The 17,761-nt window shown below is 48.0% G+C and overlaps 1 protein-coding gene across 2 annotated transcripts; it reads right to left on the bottom strand.

The window, feature by feature from the left end:
• Positions 1-2,618: 2,618 nt before the first annotated feature.
• Znf8 (zinc finger protein 8) lies at positions 2,619-17,075 on the bottom strand. 2 transcript variants are annotated; one of them, XM_040734266.1, is made up of 4 exons: positions 16,880-17,075; positions 11,824-11,950; positions 11,500-11,595; positions 2,619-4,534 (listed from the first exon to the last, which is right to left on the bottom strand). In XM_040734266.1, exons 1-4 carry the CDS (start codon positions 16,943-16,945, stop codon positions 3,099-3,101), a joined length of 1,725 nt encoding a protein of 574 aa, XP_040590200.1. In that variant the 5' UTR covers positions 16,946-17,075; the 3' UTR covers positions 2,619-3,098. The 2 variants fall into 2 exon arrangements, with proteins under 2 accessions (XP_040590200.1, XP_040590201.1); XM_040734267.1 differs by having other exon boundaries at positions 11,824-11,997; positions 16,880-17,034.
• Positions 17,076-17,761: the final 686 nt, after the last annotated feature.

Here is a 17,761-nt window from a genome sequence, read left to right as displayed (position 1 = left end):
TGCTTCATAGAACTATCACAAAGTCAGCCATCTGATGCTCTTTTCTTAGCTATGGGAATGAAAAGCTACCAGTCAAGACACACAAGCCAAGGTCCAACTGAGTGACTGTGAAAAGTCAAACTTGGCAAGGGAAAACCAGAGAAGCAAATTCAGGACATCAACAGGTCTTGTGGAGACCCCCGGGAGATTAACAAAAAAGGCTGATGGAATCCAGGTGTACTCCAATGGAGACGCCATCAGTTTTAGGGTTCTTAGGCAAGAACACATAGGAATGTGAGAAGCTGTGATCACCATGGGTTCTGCAGCTGGACAGTTCCCACACGGTGACAAGAACCAGGATGATCGCTCAAACTGCTCTGCTCATCCAGAGCGTGTGAGGCAGTGTCCCTGGGGCACAGGCATTTGACTACAGCTTTGCGTTGTGGTCCACACCATAGTTTGTTTCCTTTTAGGCGGGTTCCCTTGTTCTCTGAGAAACCAGAGCTAACACTAGGTGTTCTCTTTGTCTAGAACTGCATGAACGAAGGTTGAGGACCACCCCTTTTCTTTTTTCTTACGAGAACATGTGGAGGAAAGTAGTTAGTAAGGGTGACATTTCCTGTGAATGTTAAAGTGGTTGTTAGAACAGCGTGTTTTGTATAAAATCTCTAGCTTTTCCTGGCATTTACAGCTGAGAAGAAGGCTTCCCAATAGTCCTCTTGCAGAGACAGTTGTGGGTGGGGAGAGGGGATTTGAGAACAAAGGGAGCCTTATCCCCTCCCCTCCCTTTAGCACAGCTCAGTGGCTTGACACCAAACAAGAAGTCAGTTTTCCATATCATTGGACAGGAACAAAATTTAAGTTATTCAAGTAACCAACAAAAGACTGAGAAACAGCACAACTAGAAGACTTAAGAAAGAAACAAAATGCACTGTATAGATTATGGTTAGAATAAAACAAATACAAACTTTATGAAGCAACCAGGAACATCTTAACACTGGATATTTGATGGAATTTGCTAGATATATTTTTCCTTGAGATGTAAAAGAATTTTTTTTTAGTGTTTTGAGACAGGGCTGCTCTGTGGCTTTGGAGGCTGTCCTGGAACTAGCTCTTGTAGACCAGGCTGGTCTCAGACTCAGAGATCTGCCTGCCTCTGCCTCCCGAGTGCTGGGATTGTAAAATAGTATTTTTCCTAATAACTTTTGCCCCAGTTGAGAAGTGTACAATCAAGAACTCTAGGACACTGCTTTCATTCAGACTCTGGTCCAGAAGCACTATCAAAACATCAACGTGGCAAAATCCCCAAAAAAGATGGCTTAGTGTGATTGTGCAAATGGATTTGTCCCTGCGTATCAATATGGTTATTGCTATATATACTTAAGCTTTTAGGAATATATATTCAGAGAGTGGGGTGGATGTGAAAACAATTCAGGGAGGAACAGGGGTGAGGTGGTGAGTGGGAGATCCGGTGAAAATGTATCATTCATCTTTCAGAACACCCATTGTAAGTAGTAAAGGATTATACAGAAAGAGGATTCCTCACCCCAAATATAAATATTACAAAATGGCGAAATACTACTTTGTATATATAAACTCATGGCTTTTATTTTTTTAAGACTTTATTATGTATACAGTGTTTTGTCTTCACGTTTGCCTGCCTCCTGCCAGAAGAGGGCATCAGAGCTCATGTGCGAGCCACCATGTGGTTGCTGAGAATTGAACTCAGGACCTCTGGAAGAAGATCGGTCAATGCTCTTAACCTCTGAGACATCTCTCCAGCCCCTCATGGCTCTATTTGTTAAGAACAAACTCACATGATTGTTAATATAGCTTTGTTCAATCAGTTTACAGGTTAGAGAAAGGTTGGCTATTATTTGTGTCTCTGGTCCTGGGCAATGAACTCAGGGCCTTCTACATGCTAGGCAAGTGTTCTACTACTGAGCTACAACCCAACTCTCTGGGTTGAGTTTGTATCAGGGCTTCTCCATCTCAGTACTATTAATATTTGGGGCTAGAAGATTCTTAGAGGAGTTTCCCTGGGCACTTAAGTATGTTGAACAGCATCCTTGGCCTCCACCAGGATGCCAGTAGCATCCTTCAAGTTGCAGTGACAAAAATGACTCCAGATATTACCAAATGTCCTCTGCAGACAATTTGTTGAAAATGGGTACCTCTGACTAACAGCAACCCTAGAAACTTCAAGTGGTTTTCATAGGAGCTGTGACTCCTTTAGAGAATGTTGTAGAATTTTGATTCTTCTATGTCAGATGACTTACTGAAATGAGGATAGGAGCCACACATGCTTTAATGACTGTGAAGTACAGAATTGAGTCATGTGTGACTTAACCTGTGTGATATGTGAACTAGGATTCTGAGTTGAATTCACATAGAAACACGCATTGTTTTGTGTACATTCTGAATTTAGGCAGGGTTTCCCACATATGCAATGGTATTTTGATTTGTTCAAAAACTTTCACAAGAGTTCATCATTACTCTGCAAAATCACCTCGGACACAGTATTGCCCCTTACGGTATTTTTGGAGACAACAGTGTGCCTTAGAGCAGTCTCAAAGTTACTGGTCATTGACCTGGTGAAAATGAGCCCACATAAGGACAGTGAAAGATACCACACTGACTCAGTACTTATCATTCTATTATAAATTAGCCATCGTTTACAAAAAGGGGTCATACGTTATTTTCCCACTATGCCAGTGCAGAGGTTTTATTACTGGTAAACACGTTTTAGGGTAACAGAGAAAGCATCTTATGCTGTTTACTGCTGCTGGATATAGTGGCTCATGATCATGATCCTGGAATTAGGGAGGTAAAGGCAGGAGGACCAGAAAGGCAAGGTCATTCTTGGATACAAGGTGAGTTCGAGGAGGCCAGCCTGGGCCACATGAGACTGTCTCAGAAAAACAAAGAAAAAGTCTGTTGTTAAACAGGAACGGAGCTGGATACATTTAAGAACCACAAACCTCAAGGGTCTGGGTGGCACCACTCCCTCATGAAGTCAGAGGTCACCAATGACAATATGCCATCTTCTCTCGCCACTAGTACTCTGTGTGGACTTACGTTTGTACCTAGTAACTCCACAGTTATCTCAAGTTTCCTTCCTATGTAGATTCTCTGATGTCAAATAACAGAGAATTGCCCATTGAAGGTTCCTCTACCCCAATAACATGCACGGGGTTCTTCTCCTGCATAATTTCATGAAGGTCAAACAAAGCCAGTGTCCTGCTTGCTTGTCCTGCCTTTGCCTGGGCCATGGGGATCTCTCTTGAATTCGAGTGCGGATTCCGAACGAGCTTCGAGCCCCGCCCACAGGGTTGCTCTCGTCTCCGGCCCCGCCCATGTGGTTCTTCCTCTCTGTTGTGAGTTATCTGATGTCGGATGAGGTGAGAACTCTGAGTGAAGCACTTTCCACACTGATTACACGGAAAGGGCCTGTCGCTCCGTCGGGTCCTTTCTTCTTGACTCAAGGACGGGTCGCGGGTGAGGGTCTCTGTCCACTCGCGCTTCGTTAAAGCTGCCGCCTGCTCAAAGATCAGCCTCTGTCGGCACTCGTAGGGTTTCTCCCCGGCATGCTTCCGCTGATGCTGGGCCAGGGAGGAGCTGTGCCGGAAGCCCTTCCCGCAGTGATTACACTCATACGGCCTCTCCTCCGTGTGCGTCCGCAGATGCAGAAAGAGGCAAGTGGTCCTGGAGAAGGACTTCCCACACACGCTGCAGGTGTATGGCTTCTCCCCAGTGTGTGTCCTCTTGTGTCGCCCTAGGGATGAATTCTGATTGAAGGCTCTCCCACAGTCCTGACACGCGTAAGGCTTCTCTCCGGTGTGGATCCTCCTGTGGACGGTGAGGTGTGTACTGTGGCAGAAAGACTTCCCGCATTCGTCACATTTGTAGGGCTTGTCTCCAGTGTGGATGCGCGCGTGCTGAACAAGGGAGGAGTTCTGGCTGAAGGCTTTCCCGCACTCTTTGCACATGTAAGGTCTCTCGCCTGTATGAATTCTCTTGTGCACTGTGAGGTGTGCATTGTGGTTAAATGACTTCCCACAGTCAGTGCATTTATAGGGTTTATCTTGCACCTGACTTTTTGTGAGTTCGGTAATGGGCACAGTCTGATCAGGGGTTTTTTGACAGCCACTGTCATCACAGGGCTGTGTTGCTGGGGAGTCTGTAGGTTGACTGACTAAGCTTAGGTTATGTTCTGAGTCTTTAACTTGGGAGCCATCAGTAAAGCCATGTTCTTTTATAAAAATATCTGGTAACAGATCTGTGCTTACACTAAGCACACAGGTCTCCCCAAGTCCAAGACTTCCATAACTTTCACTGTGAGCTGGTATTTCTTTGGGGCCTTTTAGTTGCCCTAAGTGACTCTGATCCTTCTTGAGTGCCTGCCTCTGGCAATCACTTTTCAGATCTCTCCCTGTCATGGAATGACAAGAAATAGCCCTTTCGAACCCATCCCTTTCTGTAATGGGGGACAGCTCCTTCTCAGGGTAGCCCTGTTCCTTGAATGATGTGTGGTCTTCAGGTTCAAGAATCCAACCTGAAAGAAAAACAAAGAGCTCTGAGTAGTTAAGGGAAAAACAAGGAGAGGGGCAAGTTCCTAATACCCTGGAACTCTGACACTAATTTAGGATCTTAACAAGCTGCCCTGGTAAGTCCTGATTCTCGCTTGACCCTATCCCTGCCTTCACAGTATTTCACTCCTAGGCCAGGCATTGGAAACGAATTAAAAAATGTACTAGGATTCTGTTTGAATTTATCACAAACCTGGTGCCCAAAAGTAAACCTGCTTTCCCTCTTCCAATACAAAGTCCTAAAATTGAGATGTCAGCAAGGCTGGTTTTTCCTAGAAGCTCCTTGGAAGAACCTAAGGGAGTCAGTACTGTAGCATCTTCTAATCTCTTTCAATGGCCCCCTCTCAATGATCAATGCTTCTATCATCACACATCCTTTTCTCTTTTTTTTTTGCGGGGGGGGGGTGTGCTTTTGAGACAGGATTTCTTTGTGACCTTGGAGGCTGTGCTGGAACTAGCTCTTGTAGACCAGGCTGGTCTCGAACTCACAGAGATACACCTGCCTCTGCCTCCTGAATGCTGGGATTAAAGGCACATGCCACCACCGCCCGGCTGACCTTTTTGCTTCTTACAATTACTCCTTTGATTACATGGGGCCTATCTGATAGACAACTGGTTTTAGAGGTTAGGAATTAGACTTCATTGAGACCCATGCTTCACTTTGTTGCTCACCCTTAACATTAAAAAATTCTATATACTTATAAATAACTATATAAAATATAAATATATAAAAGCATACATATATTCATTTATGAATGTGCTTGAGTGTATGCGTGTGCAACGTGCATGCAGGAGCCCACCGCAGTCCGAGAGGACACTGGATCCCTGGAACTGGAGTTATAGGTTGTTGTGAGTCAACTTGTGGGTATTGGGAACAGAGCGCAGGAACTCCGCAGGAGTAGTAAGGACTCTCAACTGTTGAGCCATCTTTCCAGCCCACCCTTAGCATGAGGCCTCTTATCTGCTTAAGACACACATGAATGTGTTCATTCATTCAATATCCATCTTACCACACTAGCGTCCAGTCAGTGCTGACAGGTGCTAGATATTCAGAAGTATCTGTCTCAGTGATATTGGAAGGACTCAAGGGAAAACCAAGAGCTCGGCCACAGGAGAAGAGCTGGAAAAGCTGAGGATGGCTGGGTACTAAGCCCTTTACTATCTCTGCACAGCACACAGAGGGGCTTTAATAAAATGCAGCAATTCCACACAAAAGTTTGTATCTGAAGGTGATGTGCTCAAAATGTTACATAGTTTATGGAAATGTTCTTATATAAAACAGTACCATGTACACTAGATCTACAAAGAAAAATAAGAAGCAGAAAAACTAACAACAACAACAACATAACATATACATTTACGTCCACAGCAGCACTACTCTTAATAACCTCAAGTGGAAACAGTCCAAATGCCCATCAATAGGTGAATGAAAAAAACAAAAATGAAGCATGAAACATGAGTGTAGGGAATACAGCTCACTGGTAGAGGGCTTGTCTAGTGTGTATGAGGCCCTAGGTTCAATTCCCAGAATCACAACAAACCAACAAATAATTATCAATTAAAAGGAATATTCAGTCATAAAAAGGAATGTGAACACCCACAGCAACGTGTAGGACCTTTGAAAACATTATGCAGAGTAAAAGCAGCCAGACACAAATGTCACAGACTAGAGCCCACTGGTTAAGAAAGGTCCCAAACAAGCAAATCCACAGGCAATCCAAACAAATGGTTGTCAAGATCTAGGGAAGATGGGTGTGTAAAGAGAAGCTTTTTCCTTGAGAGGAGCCTTCCCGCCAGCCTGGTTCTAGAGCTGCATCAGTCCCAAATAAACACACAGGAGGCTATATTAATTATGAAGCTGTTGGCCTTGCTTGTTTCTTACTGGCTAGCTCTGACTTAAGTAATTACCCCATAATTGTTAATCTAAGTATTTCTCTTACCGGAGAATAGTTCCGGGCTTCCTATCCCATGGCGGTTACATCTCGAACTCTCCTGTGTTTCTCCTTCCCAGAATCCTCCTGGACTCCTAGTCCCACCTATCTAGATTCCTATTGGCTCAACAGTGCTTTATTGACAAAAGACTTTCCCAACAGGGTGGTGACCACTGATAGGTAACTTTGTGGTGACAGCTAAGGCCTGAGTGTTCGTATTCTAACATTTGTATGTTAAAGTCCTAATCCCTGCTTCAGTGGTATTTAGAAGAGAGGCTTTGGGGGAGTATCAGGTCTTGAAGGTAGAGCCCTCATGACAGATTAGAATCCTACTACCCCCCACTTCCCTCTTCAGAGGAAAACACAGCTATCTATAGATGAGGAAGGGGCCTCCATCAGGAACCAAATCAACGTTCATCCTCCAGCACTGTAAGAAATGAATGCCTGCTGCTTAAATCACCCGGATGGTGATGAAATGTTCTGTAAGTAGATATTGGTGATGCACAATCTGACACCATTGGATCACACATCAGGTATTTTGTTTGTTTGTTTGTTTGCTTTGTTTTCTCTCACATCCAAGGCTTCATGCATACAACTAAACTTTCACCTCTAATTTTAAATGGGAGAGTTTTATTGTATAAGAATCTTAATAAAGTTGTTACCCAAATCCCCGACAGATCTGCCCTTTTCTCCATCCTGGTTACCCCTCTGCTCACCATGGCAATCACTTCTTTTTTTTTTTTTTTCTTCCAAGACAGGGTTTCTCTGTGTGGCCTTTGTTATTTTGGAACTTTATAGACCAGGCTGGTCTTGAACTCACAGAGATCCACCAGCCTCTGCCTCCCAAGTGCTGGGCCACCACACCCAGCGGTAATCACTTCTGATGATGAACTGTGCTCGCCTCCCTGCCCCCCAATCTCATTGACTTCACCTCTTTTCTCTGTTTCCTGCTGGCTCTCCTACGATCCTTGCCCACATAGCCCATGCTTCTTTCTCTGCCTGGAGCACGCATCACCAGGACTGCCTGCTTCAGCGTCGTCTTCTAAAAGAGACGTTCCCGTGTGTGTGGCCTGGGCGCATTGTCTGCCCTATTAGTCTCAGGCATATTTTCGCTTGTTTCAGTCATCACCTCCTGATACTGTTATTCATTCCCTGGATGACTGAGACTGCCTTATTTTCTGCTACACTCCTGATATCAAAGGCAGGTGAGTCCTCAGGAATGCTTGTTCAATGGGCTCCCAAACTGATACTATCACATACAGGCTCAGGGCAAGCCTTGGTCCAGACCAATGTTGCCAATGGGAAGGCGGGTGAAGAAGACTCAGAGTAGAAGACTTCAGGCCACTATTGAGGGCTGAGCTGCTGTAATCAGGTCAGGCCAGCAACAGCTGGAAGCGTCGATGCTGAGTTTACCTGGGGTCCCCACAGCTCCAGACACCCCATACCTCAAACAGTGGATTCTGTTCTTTAGGATGCCATAGTGCCTCCAGTGAGAAACGGTGGTAAGAGGAAGGGTTGACACTATAGCTCATCAGGTGAGGTCAAATAACTGTAGGAGGGAAACAGTAAGACACAAACCAGGAGGCAACAGGCCGAGCGGCTCACCTCCACTGGCTACCTAGCCCACTAAGTCACGTGGTTGTACTGGGAGGGGGTCATGGATGGACACTCTTTTCCTTTAAAAGAAAAACGACTCTCTTGTTGAGTAAAGTGTGTTCTAAGCTGAGTGATGGTCCCACAAGGATAACCTTATTCCAGTTGTTGGACTCTGTCTATGTGTGACGTTACATGGCAAAGTGGATATTGTAGATATAATTAAGAATTTTTACCAGCACTCGGGAGGCAGAAACAGGCGGATCTCTGTAAGTTCGAGGCCAGCCTGGTCTACAGAGCGAGTTCCAGGACAGCCTCCAAAGCCACAGAGAAACCCTGTCTCGAAAAACCAAAAAAAAAAAAAAAAAAAAAAAAAGAATTAAAAAAAATTGAGATATTATATGTGTCTGTAGGTGAATGCATGAGTTACAGGTAGCTGGTGAGCTATTTGACACGGATATAAATTCAGGTTTTTTGTTTTTGTTTTGCAAGAGCAGAAAATACTCTTAACCGGTTGAGCCATCTCTTCAGGCCCAAATTAAGAAGCTTAAAAGTGTGAAATTATCTTGGGGATTTTTGCTGTTTTGTTTTTGTTTTTCAAGACAGGGTTTCTCTGTGTAGCTTTGGCACCTGTCCTGGAACTCGATCTGCAGATCAGGCTAGGCTGGAACTCAGAGATTTGCTTGCCTCTGCCTCCTGAGTGCTGGGATTAAAGGCGTGCACTATCACCTCCCGGTTTGGGATTCTGAATATCACCAGGAGGCTCCACATAGGAAAGGCCGGTGAGCCAGAGATGAACACGTGAGGACGGAATCAGAGCTAAGTGATATGCTCTGAAGACCTCATGAGCCACGGTAGCTGGGCAGCCTGTAGACACCAGGAGAGACAAGGACATAGGACCTCCTCTGCAGCTGCCAGAGGGAGTCAGGCTTGATGTTGCCCGATGTTCTCTCTGGACTCCAACTTCTACAGATATGAGAAAACACATGAATGAATCTGTGGTTTTTTTTTGGGGGGGGGATAGGGTTTTATAAACACAGATGGGGCTTTCCTGCAGAGTTCTTGGGATTACAGGAATTACCCTTCACAACCAGCCAAATCTTTTTTTTTCCATCACAGACACAGCACGTGGCTACAGTAGCTGTAGAACCCCTATACAAAGTATCAATGCAAAGTATGTTTCTATTTTAATAGGAAGCTTTCAGCTTCTCAAATATTTATGATGGCCCAGATATTAAGTTCTTTTTTTTTTTTTTTTTTTTTTTTTTTTTTTGGTTTTTTGAGACAGGGTTTCTCTGTATTGTTTTGGAGACTGTCCTGGAACTCGCTCTGTAGACCAGGCTGGCCTCGAACTCACAGAGATCCGTCTGCCTCCGCCTCCCGAGTGCTGGGATTAAAGGCTTGCGCCACCACCGCCAGGCTAATATTAAGTTCTTAAAAAGCTCTGTAAGAATTCCGATGCCACGCCTGCTGTGTGAGCCAAGACGTCAAGGCTCAGTTATTTTCTTACGTAGACTCAGCGGCAGCAGAAGCCTGTCAGTGAAAAGCGTGTCCAGATGAGACAGGTGTGCTCCCGACAGGTAAGCTGGCAGGAGCACTGGCCAAAACCAACAAAAGAGGCTGAGAGTGAGGTCACGCTTCATCACGGGGTAAATGTGTCTTTCTTTCTGTAGCCTGGGCCAGCACCAGAAGCACGCGAGTGGGTGTTTCTGCAGACTGCTGCTGTATCATGCTCATCCAGCTGTCAGCACACCAATGCACCGGCCCCATCCAACTATGTAACTTAGACCTTTCCTTCCCGTCGTCCCCAGTCAACAGGATCAGGAAAGCAGTCCAGTCCTGACCAAAGAGTTCTCAGACAAGGGGGCAGGAACCTGGCACTGCCGTTCCCACCATTTCCCTTCCTTCTCGCCTGGAGCATGGATGTGATGGCTGGAGCTGTTGCAGTCACACTGTAACCCTAGGCAACACGGAACCTCCAGCCCTAGTATGTCTCTAAGATGCCAACGACAGCACCAGCACCAGCACCAGCAAAGTCAGGGGTCCCTTTTTTTTTTTTTTTTTTTTTGGTTTTTCGAGACAAGGTTTCTCTGTGGCTTTGGAGGCTGTCCTGGAACTCGCTCTGTAGACCAGGCTGGCCTCGAACTCACAGAGATACGCCTGCCTCTGCCTCCCGAGTGCTGGGATTAAAGGCGTGCACCACCAACGCCTGGCTCAGGGGTCCCATTTTTTAAAATAATATTTTCTTTTTTTTTTCTGAACTTCTCATGACTTGAAGGATTTTGGGTTTTGTTTTTAAGGCAGAAGGTGTGTGTGTGTGTGTGTGTGTGTGTGTGTGTGTGTGTACAGCTTGCTTGGATCTCATTATGTTGATCAGGCTGGCCTTGAACTCGCAGGGATCCACATGTTTCTGCCTCCTGAGTGCTGGGATGGAAGGTGTGCATCACCATGCCAGGCCACCTGACTAGCATCCTTTCTGATAAGAGATTAACAGAAGGGGATGGGGAACAGGTTTGTGGAGTCTATCATGCAAGATCTGAATGGAACATCGAGATGAGAGCCAGGAAGAGGATGCCGGGAAGGCAGATGAGGACGGAAGTGGCCACGAAAGAGGGCAGAGCAGAAATGCAAGCGAGGCAGGCCTCTCACTGCTGGAGAGGAAGAATGGCTTTTGTGAGCACAGGAGGGTGAGGCCATTGGGCGCCCTTCCTGGGGCACCTTCCAGAAGTACATGACAACTGGGAAGCTGACAGTCCTCGAGACATTTGCTCACAGGCTGGCCCTTGGGAGCATTAGGTTCCCACCACCCTAACTGGTAAGAAAAGTTCACTGCTCTACTGTCGTGGCTTACTTCAAGCACCAGAATCATGGTGTGTAGGAGGTGGAGGGTGCCCCCAGGAGAAAACCCGTCATCCCTTCTGGAGACAACAGTCCTCCTGGACCAGCACAGCTCCCTGCTGGGAGAACTCAGAGCATTCTGCCTGACTCCTCAGACAGAAGAGCTGGAAGCTCAGGCCTGGCTCCTTCCAGTGGTTGGGGGTCCAATGCCCCTTTCCCAGGGGTCGCCTAAGACCACTGGAAATATCCGATATTAACGTTGCGATCTATAACAGTAGCAAATTACTTATGACTTAGCAATGAGAATAATCTTATGGCTGGGGGTCACCACAGCATGAGGTGTTAAAGGGCCACAGCCTCAGGAAGGCTGAGAACCACTGCTCTGCACTCCCCCCCCCAAGCCTTTTCCCTTCTTTCACAGGTTTTGCTCTGCCTCTTTGGCTACGATCAGTCAGCGCTGTGAGTCCTGGGAACATCCCAGGAAAGGGATGGTTCTGAGGGTCCTGAAAATATCATTCTTCCCATAAGAGCATCCCCAGTGGCCTCCCGCTTCTTGGTGGGCTTCTTACCTGGATGGCAGACCCGGGTGCCTCCCCTTTCTGTCACCCAGAGCTCAGCACCTTGCTCCAGCTGGGAGATAACTGCAGGCTTGGGAAGATCAGGACCTGGAAATTGGAAAAGATCCAGGAGGTCGGAGGCTGCTCTGGGACTAACAAACCCAGGCTGCAGCTCAGGCTCTTGATCATCAGGACATGAGGGCACCTGCCAATCACAAGGGTTTTGCTCACTGACAGAAAGGGCGGCCTCCCAACAAGTGTATCCTTCAGGAAATGAGGACCCAAGGTTAAGTTAGAGCTCACAACCATTAACTAAGTCTGAGAAGCGGGCCTTACCCACACAGAGAAGGTGCCCAAAGGTCTCGAGCATCACATCTCGATACAGACTCCTCTGGGTAGGGTCCAGCTGTCCCCACTCCTCTTGGGTAAAGTCCACAGCCACATCTCGGAAAGTCACTGGCTCCTGAAACATCACGTGCATTCTCAGTTAGTCGGGCCATCTAGCTATCTCTGTGGAAGAAAACAGGCAGGCAGGGACCCTGAGAAAATGTACCCTCTGTGTGATGTACCTCAGGCCTCACTGGGAATCTATAGGCAGGTATGGTTACCATGACAACACATGAGAACTCTCAGCAGGATCAACAAAGATAGCCACCCCATCTCTTTTTTTCCTTGACAAGGTTTCTCTCTATAGCCCAGGCTGGCCTCGAGCTCCCAGAGATCCACCTGCCTCTGCCTCCCAAGTGCTCGGATTAAAGGCATGTGCCACCACTGTCTGGCCTCCACCTCACTTTTTTTTTGTAGAGTTTTAAAAATTATGTTAGAAATACTCTTATTTTACATATCAATCCCGGTTCTCTCTCCCTCCCATCCTCCCATGCCTCACACCAACCCCCCATCCCATTCCCCCTTCTGCTCCCCAGGGAGGTTGAGGCCTTCCACGGGGGGACCATCAAAGTCTGTCACATCATTTGGGGCAGGGCCTAGGCCCCCCCCCATGTGTCTAGGCTGAGAGAGTGTTCCTCTTTGGAGAATGGGCTGTCAAAGTCTGTTTGTGTACTAGGGATAAATACTGATCACTACCAGAGGCCCCACTGATTGCCCAGGCCTCCTAACTAACACCCACTTTCAGGGGGTCTGGGTTGGTCCTATCCTGGTTTCCCAGCTGTCAGTTTGAGGTCCATGAGCTCCCCCTTGTTCAGGTCAACTGTTTCTGTGGGTTTCTCCAGCATGGTCTTGACCCCTTTGCTCATCACTCCTCCCTCTCTACGACTGGATTCCAGGAGTTCAGCTCAGTGCCTAGCTGTGGGTGTCTGCTTCTGCTTCCATCAGCTACTGGATGAAGGCTCTAGGATGGCCTTTAAGGAAGTCATCATTCTCATCATAGGGGAAGGGCATTTAAGGTAGTTTCTACACTATTGCTTAGATTCTTAGTTGGGGCATCCTTGTGGATCTCTGGACATTTCCCTAGTGCTAGATTTCTCTCTAAATCTCCCTCTATTTTGGTATCTCTGGCTTGCTCTCCTCTACTCTTCCCCTGACTCAATCTTCCTGCTCCCTCATGATTTCCTCCTCCCTCCTCTTCTCTCCCCTTCTCTGTCTCCTAGCCCCGCCCCCCCAATTACTCAGAAGATCTTATCCCTTTCCCCTGCTCCTCCACCCCACTTAAAAAAAAAGATTTAGGTAATTATTATGTGTACAGTGTTCTGTGTACATGTCTTTCTGCAGGCCAGCAGAGGGCGCCAGATCTCATTATGGATGGTTGCGAGCCACTGTGTGGGTGCTGGGAATTGAACTCAGGACCTCTGGAAGGGCAGCCAGGGCTCTCAACCACTGAGTCATCTCTCCAGTCCCCAGCCGCCACCCGACTTTTTTTTCTTAACCCACTGTGTCAGCTCAGCTCTCAGTGTTCTATCCCATGTCCAAGTGGTTCTTTCTAGCCCTGTACCAGTTCTCAACACCTGTCCTCCGTTTTCCATTGTCGTGTTTGTGACGCACGTGTGTGTAGGCACTCATGACGGAAGAGCATGCCCAAATATGTGCATGTGTGGAGGCCGGTTGCTGATGGCGAGGATCACTGCTCTACCATCGTATTCACCGAGCAGACCTCTCAATCAAATCCAGAGCTTACTGATATTGGTAGTCTCGATAGGCAGCTTGCTTGGGGGAGACCCTGCCAGTCTTCTATGACTGGAATTATAGGTGGGCCACATGCCCACCCAGCATTTATATGATTTTTGGGGATCTGAACGACAGTCTTCACACTTGTGCACTTTGACCAGTGAGCCATCTCCCCAGGCCCCTTAACACTTAAAAAACGATTTTAGGCATCCCAGGGTTGCCTCAGACATACTGCATATTCAAAGATGACCCTGAACTTCTGATTCCCCTGCTTTTACCTCCCAAGCACTGTTTTGTTTTCTAAAGTGGTGCCAGGGTTTCACACATGCTAGGCAAGCACTCTTTCCACCGAGCTACATCCCCAGACCCCGGACACTTGAATGACTCCTTGTCAACTTTTTAAAAAATTTTAATTTACTATGTGTACTGGTGTTTGCCTACATGTATGTCTGTGTGAGGGCGTCAGGTCCCCTGGATCTAGAGTTACAGACAGTTGCAAGCTGCCATGTGGGTGCTGGGAATTGAACCTGGGTCTTCTAGAAGAGCAGCCAGGGCTCTTAACTGCTGAGCCAGCTCTCCAACCCTTCTTGTCACCTTTCAAGATGACTATTCTCCCAAGGATATCCAGGTCTTTGCTCCTGAAACTTATGAATATTACGACAGCGGCATGTCCTTTGCGGATGTGATAAAGACACCAAAATAGGTAGATGTCCCGTGTTATCCACACGGGTCCTAGACTGGAGAAATCTGAAGGCAATGTGAGCACAAGACCACAAGGCGAGGAGTGTCAGGGCTGTAGCTCTCATAGCTGGAAAAGCCAATCAATAGGTATCCTCCATCTAGAAACTTGGTAGAAGTGCAGCTCTGCTCTGTGGTGCTCATTTCTGACTTCTCATCTCTAGAATTGAAAGACCCCTACCCAGGATCCCCTAGGAAAAGAAAAGCAAGGCCAGGCCGTTGCCTAATGAAAAAACCCAGACCAGGTGCCTCGCCCAGCTGGCAGGATGTCAAACAGGATCTGTGGTCACCAGAGCAGTCATGGGACCCGGATAATAATTGCTGAAGTGTGCCAGGGTCTTTTATGTGGCAATACCAGGACACCTAGTCCTTGGCAACTACCCCTGCCCCCAGTTGTGTCTATGATCACCATAGTAGTCATGGGACCCGGATAATAATTGCTGAAGCGTGCCGGGGTATTTCATGAGGTAATACCAGGAAACTTAGTCCGTGGGAACTACCCCTGCCCCCAAGATGAGCCAATGAAATGCCTGTTGCTATGCTGTTACTTATGTAACCATTAAAACTCTATAAATATTGTACTCCCTGCAAGCCCGGTATGCTCTGCACCCGAGTTGCAGTAGCATCCGCAGGCGCCTGTGTACTCAATAAATCACCTCTTGCATTTGCAGCCAGTGGTCTGGCCCCGGTTCTTGGGCAGAGGGTTCGGTTCAGTGCCCGGCGCTTTGATGCCGAGGTCTTTCAGAATGAGTCTTCTTTTTGAGTCAGGGTCAAACCTGGCCTTGAATTCACCATCCTCCTGCCTCAGTCTCTCCAGTGGTGCTGGGGTTATAAGCAAATGCCACCATGTTTGGCTTAGAATGTACATTGTCTTTAGCCACAAAGTTGGCAGTGACTTGTTATAACAGCCACAAGAAACTAACATACTGGACATCAAAGGCCTCTCTCTACTTGTGGTCCCTGCTCCTGTGGCGGCTAGCTTCTAAAATGGCCCCTCCGTGACATCCTGACTTGCATGCAGCCATGCTGACTTGTATGAATGACAGGAGACTGTGGAAATGACAGTGTGAAGTCTGCGCGGAGATCATGACACAGCGTCTACCTTGCCATCTCCTGGATCACCACTCTAAAGGCAACCACACAGGCTACGCCGTGAGAACTAAGCTCTTCCACAGCGAGGCCGACATGGAGAAACGCTGACCCCTCCTGCCAACAGCCATGCGAATCACTCATTTTGAAGGTGGGGCTTCTAGGCCCCGTCAGGCCGCAAGTAATAATTGTTAGGCTGTTTGTTAGGCTGTCATCTCGACTGTAACTTTTAAGGGCCGGAGGGCAGACCCATGAGCTAAGTCACTCTTGAATTTTTTTTTTTTTTTTTTTGGTTTTTATGTATTGTTTTGGAGGCTATCGGTCCAGCCCGGCCTCGAACTCACAGAGATCCGCCTGCCTCTGCCTCCCGAGTGCTGGGATTAAAGGCGTGCGCCACCACCGCCCGGCCACTCTTGGATTCTTACCTATCAGAAACCATGAAGTTGTAAGTATTTCGGGTCACTACATTTTGTGTGTGCTATTTGTTACACAGCAACAGATTAAACACACCCCTTCTAACATCTTTCTCGTTGCTTATTCTCTGGCAAGCTGTTAGCCTAATGACTGTCACCTGAGACTTGCCCTGGGGCTGGAGAATCTACTGTCACCACGGCTCATTCACACACGGCTGTTGATAGGACTCAGTTCTCAGCTCCCCACTATGGTCACACTTCACAAGAAAACTCCAACAACATGAATCGGATAATCTGCAATCTTTTTAAAACTGCCAATAAGCCCATTTTGCACGCCAAATGTCAAATAATGCAAATCTCCCCCTAAGCAAACCAATAACCTCCCCACTCAGAAGTACATAATTCCGGAATTGCAGAACTTACACATGAACTGTTTCTGGCATTTGCCAGGCGGACTATGGAGAACAGAACAAGCAGCTTGTCTACAAAGTGCTGGAACTCTGATGACCAGAAGCTTGGCAGACGCTGACATCTCTACCTACCAGTTTTCCCACGGCCCGCGGGGGGGGGGTGACTAACTTGGTGCCTGTGTCCCACGAAATTACGCCTCTCTTGCAAAATAGGGGCTTCATGGTGCGGAGATTCCTATGAAAGTCTGTTGATTCTACGCTTTAGGACGTGTCCCGAGGACAGTACCCGCAATGTGGGTACTCTGCAACGCTAGCCTCTCAGCTGTCATCACCGAGAGACGTCTCTCTGGGCGTGTGAGAAGGTGTTGGCCAGAGTGGGGGTGATCCCCCGTGCGGGGGGGGGTTTCTCCTGTCCTCTGGGAAATGACCACCCCTCTGCTCCCACCCCGCAGCAGGGAGACAGGAGGTAGAAGCGCGCATTGGAGACAGGGGTGGGGTGGGGCTGGGCTCCGAGGTGGAGGCACCGCGTTCGCTTCCCCTGCGTAAAAAGCGCCGCGGGTTACAGGCCCGTGGGGAGGTGGGGGGAGCGGGGCCCGGAGTCCCCTCCGTCGTTATTGTTACCTTTAGCTGTGTTGCTTGCGGCCGCGAGGCCATCGCTACTGTCGTCGCTTGGTCCCGCGGGTCCATCCCAGGCGAACAGGTCAGTAACAGACGTCCAGGGCGACCCCTGCTCTAAAGCGCCGTCCCGTCGTAGGGACCACCCGACCAGCCCTCCCGCTGGACAATGGCGGCAGCGCCAGGGACGCCGAGACTACAACTCCCAGAAGGCCACGCGCCGAGACGCAGCACTGGACCAATAGGAGCCGCCGCCAGTCCAACGTTGACCAATAGGGAAGCCCTGGCCTAAGGGAGTGGAAACCACCCACCGCTGTTGAGTAAGGAGCAGGTCTGGGTACCAGCACAGCACCGCTTCCATCCCGTTACCTACCGGTGCGGGCATCACTCGCCCCGGGCTACCCCGAAAATCTTTCTCCCACCTCGATGGCTGAGTTTAGGGAACACATGCATGGCAGCAGTGAGGGGAACGCGCGGAGACAAGGCCTTCCTGTTACAGCTGGTCAGCCTGAGCTGCTCCTGGAATTAAATGCACAAGAGACACGGAGATTTTTTTTTTTCCTTTGACTCTGTGTACTCCGGTTACACTGACATTTACCCGAAACAAAATTACACGAACATTTAAGAGCCTTCTTAATGTAATAGCCTTTGAAGGTCTAATAACCGGAAAGGGGAAAACGACGCTTCCCAGATTTCATTTCTCCAGGTAAGGTGACTATCAGTTGTTACAGCTCGGATGGAAAGATATCCTGGCAGTCGGGAGCCGAGGAGTACCAGAGAGTCAGACCACACTACAAACTTCACACAGACTTATTGGCAGGGAAAACCCCCAGGAGGGTGGCTGCCTCTGCTCAGGCGAGAGACAGCAGAGAACCGAGCAGAAGGAAG

Source organism: Mesocricetus auratus, unplaced genomic scaffold (assembly GCF_017639785.1).
Source record: "Mesocricetus auratus isolate SY011 unplaced genomic scaffold, BCM_Maur_2.0 Super-Scaffold_100038, whole genome shotgun sequence".
Classification (NCBI taxonomy): Eukaryota; Metazoa; Chordata; class Mammalia; order Rodentia; family Cricetidae; genus Mesocricetus; species Mesocricetus auratus.
This window is presented reverse-complemented; position numbering and strand designations above follow the sequence as displayed.

What these genes read in the sequence shown, in the direction of transcription:
- Znf8 (XM_040734266.1), bottom strand. Translation starts at nt 16,945, where the DNA reads ATGGACCCGCGGGACCAAGCGACGACAGTAGCGATGGCCTCGCGGCCG. An exon ending in TGGGCACCTTCTCTGTGTGG is followed by an intron (nt 11,596 to 11,823) that starts GTAAGGCCCGCT and finishes TCCAATTTCCAG; the next exon opens with GTCCTGATCTTCCCAAGCCT. An exon ending in CACCCGGGTCTGCCATCCAG is followed by an intron (nt 4,535 to 11,499) that starts GTAAGAAGCCCA and finishes TTTTTCTTTCAG; the next exon opens with GTTGGATTCTTGAACCTGAA.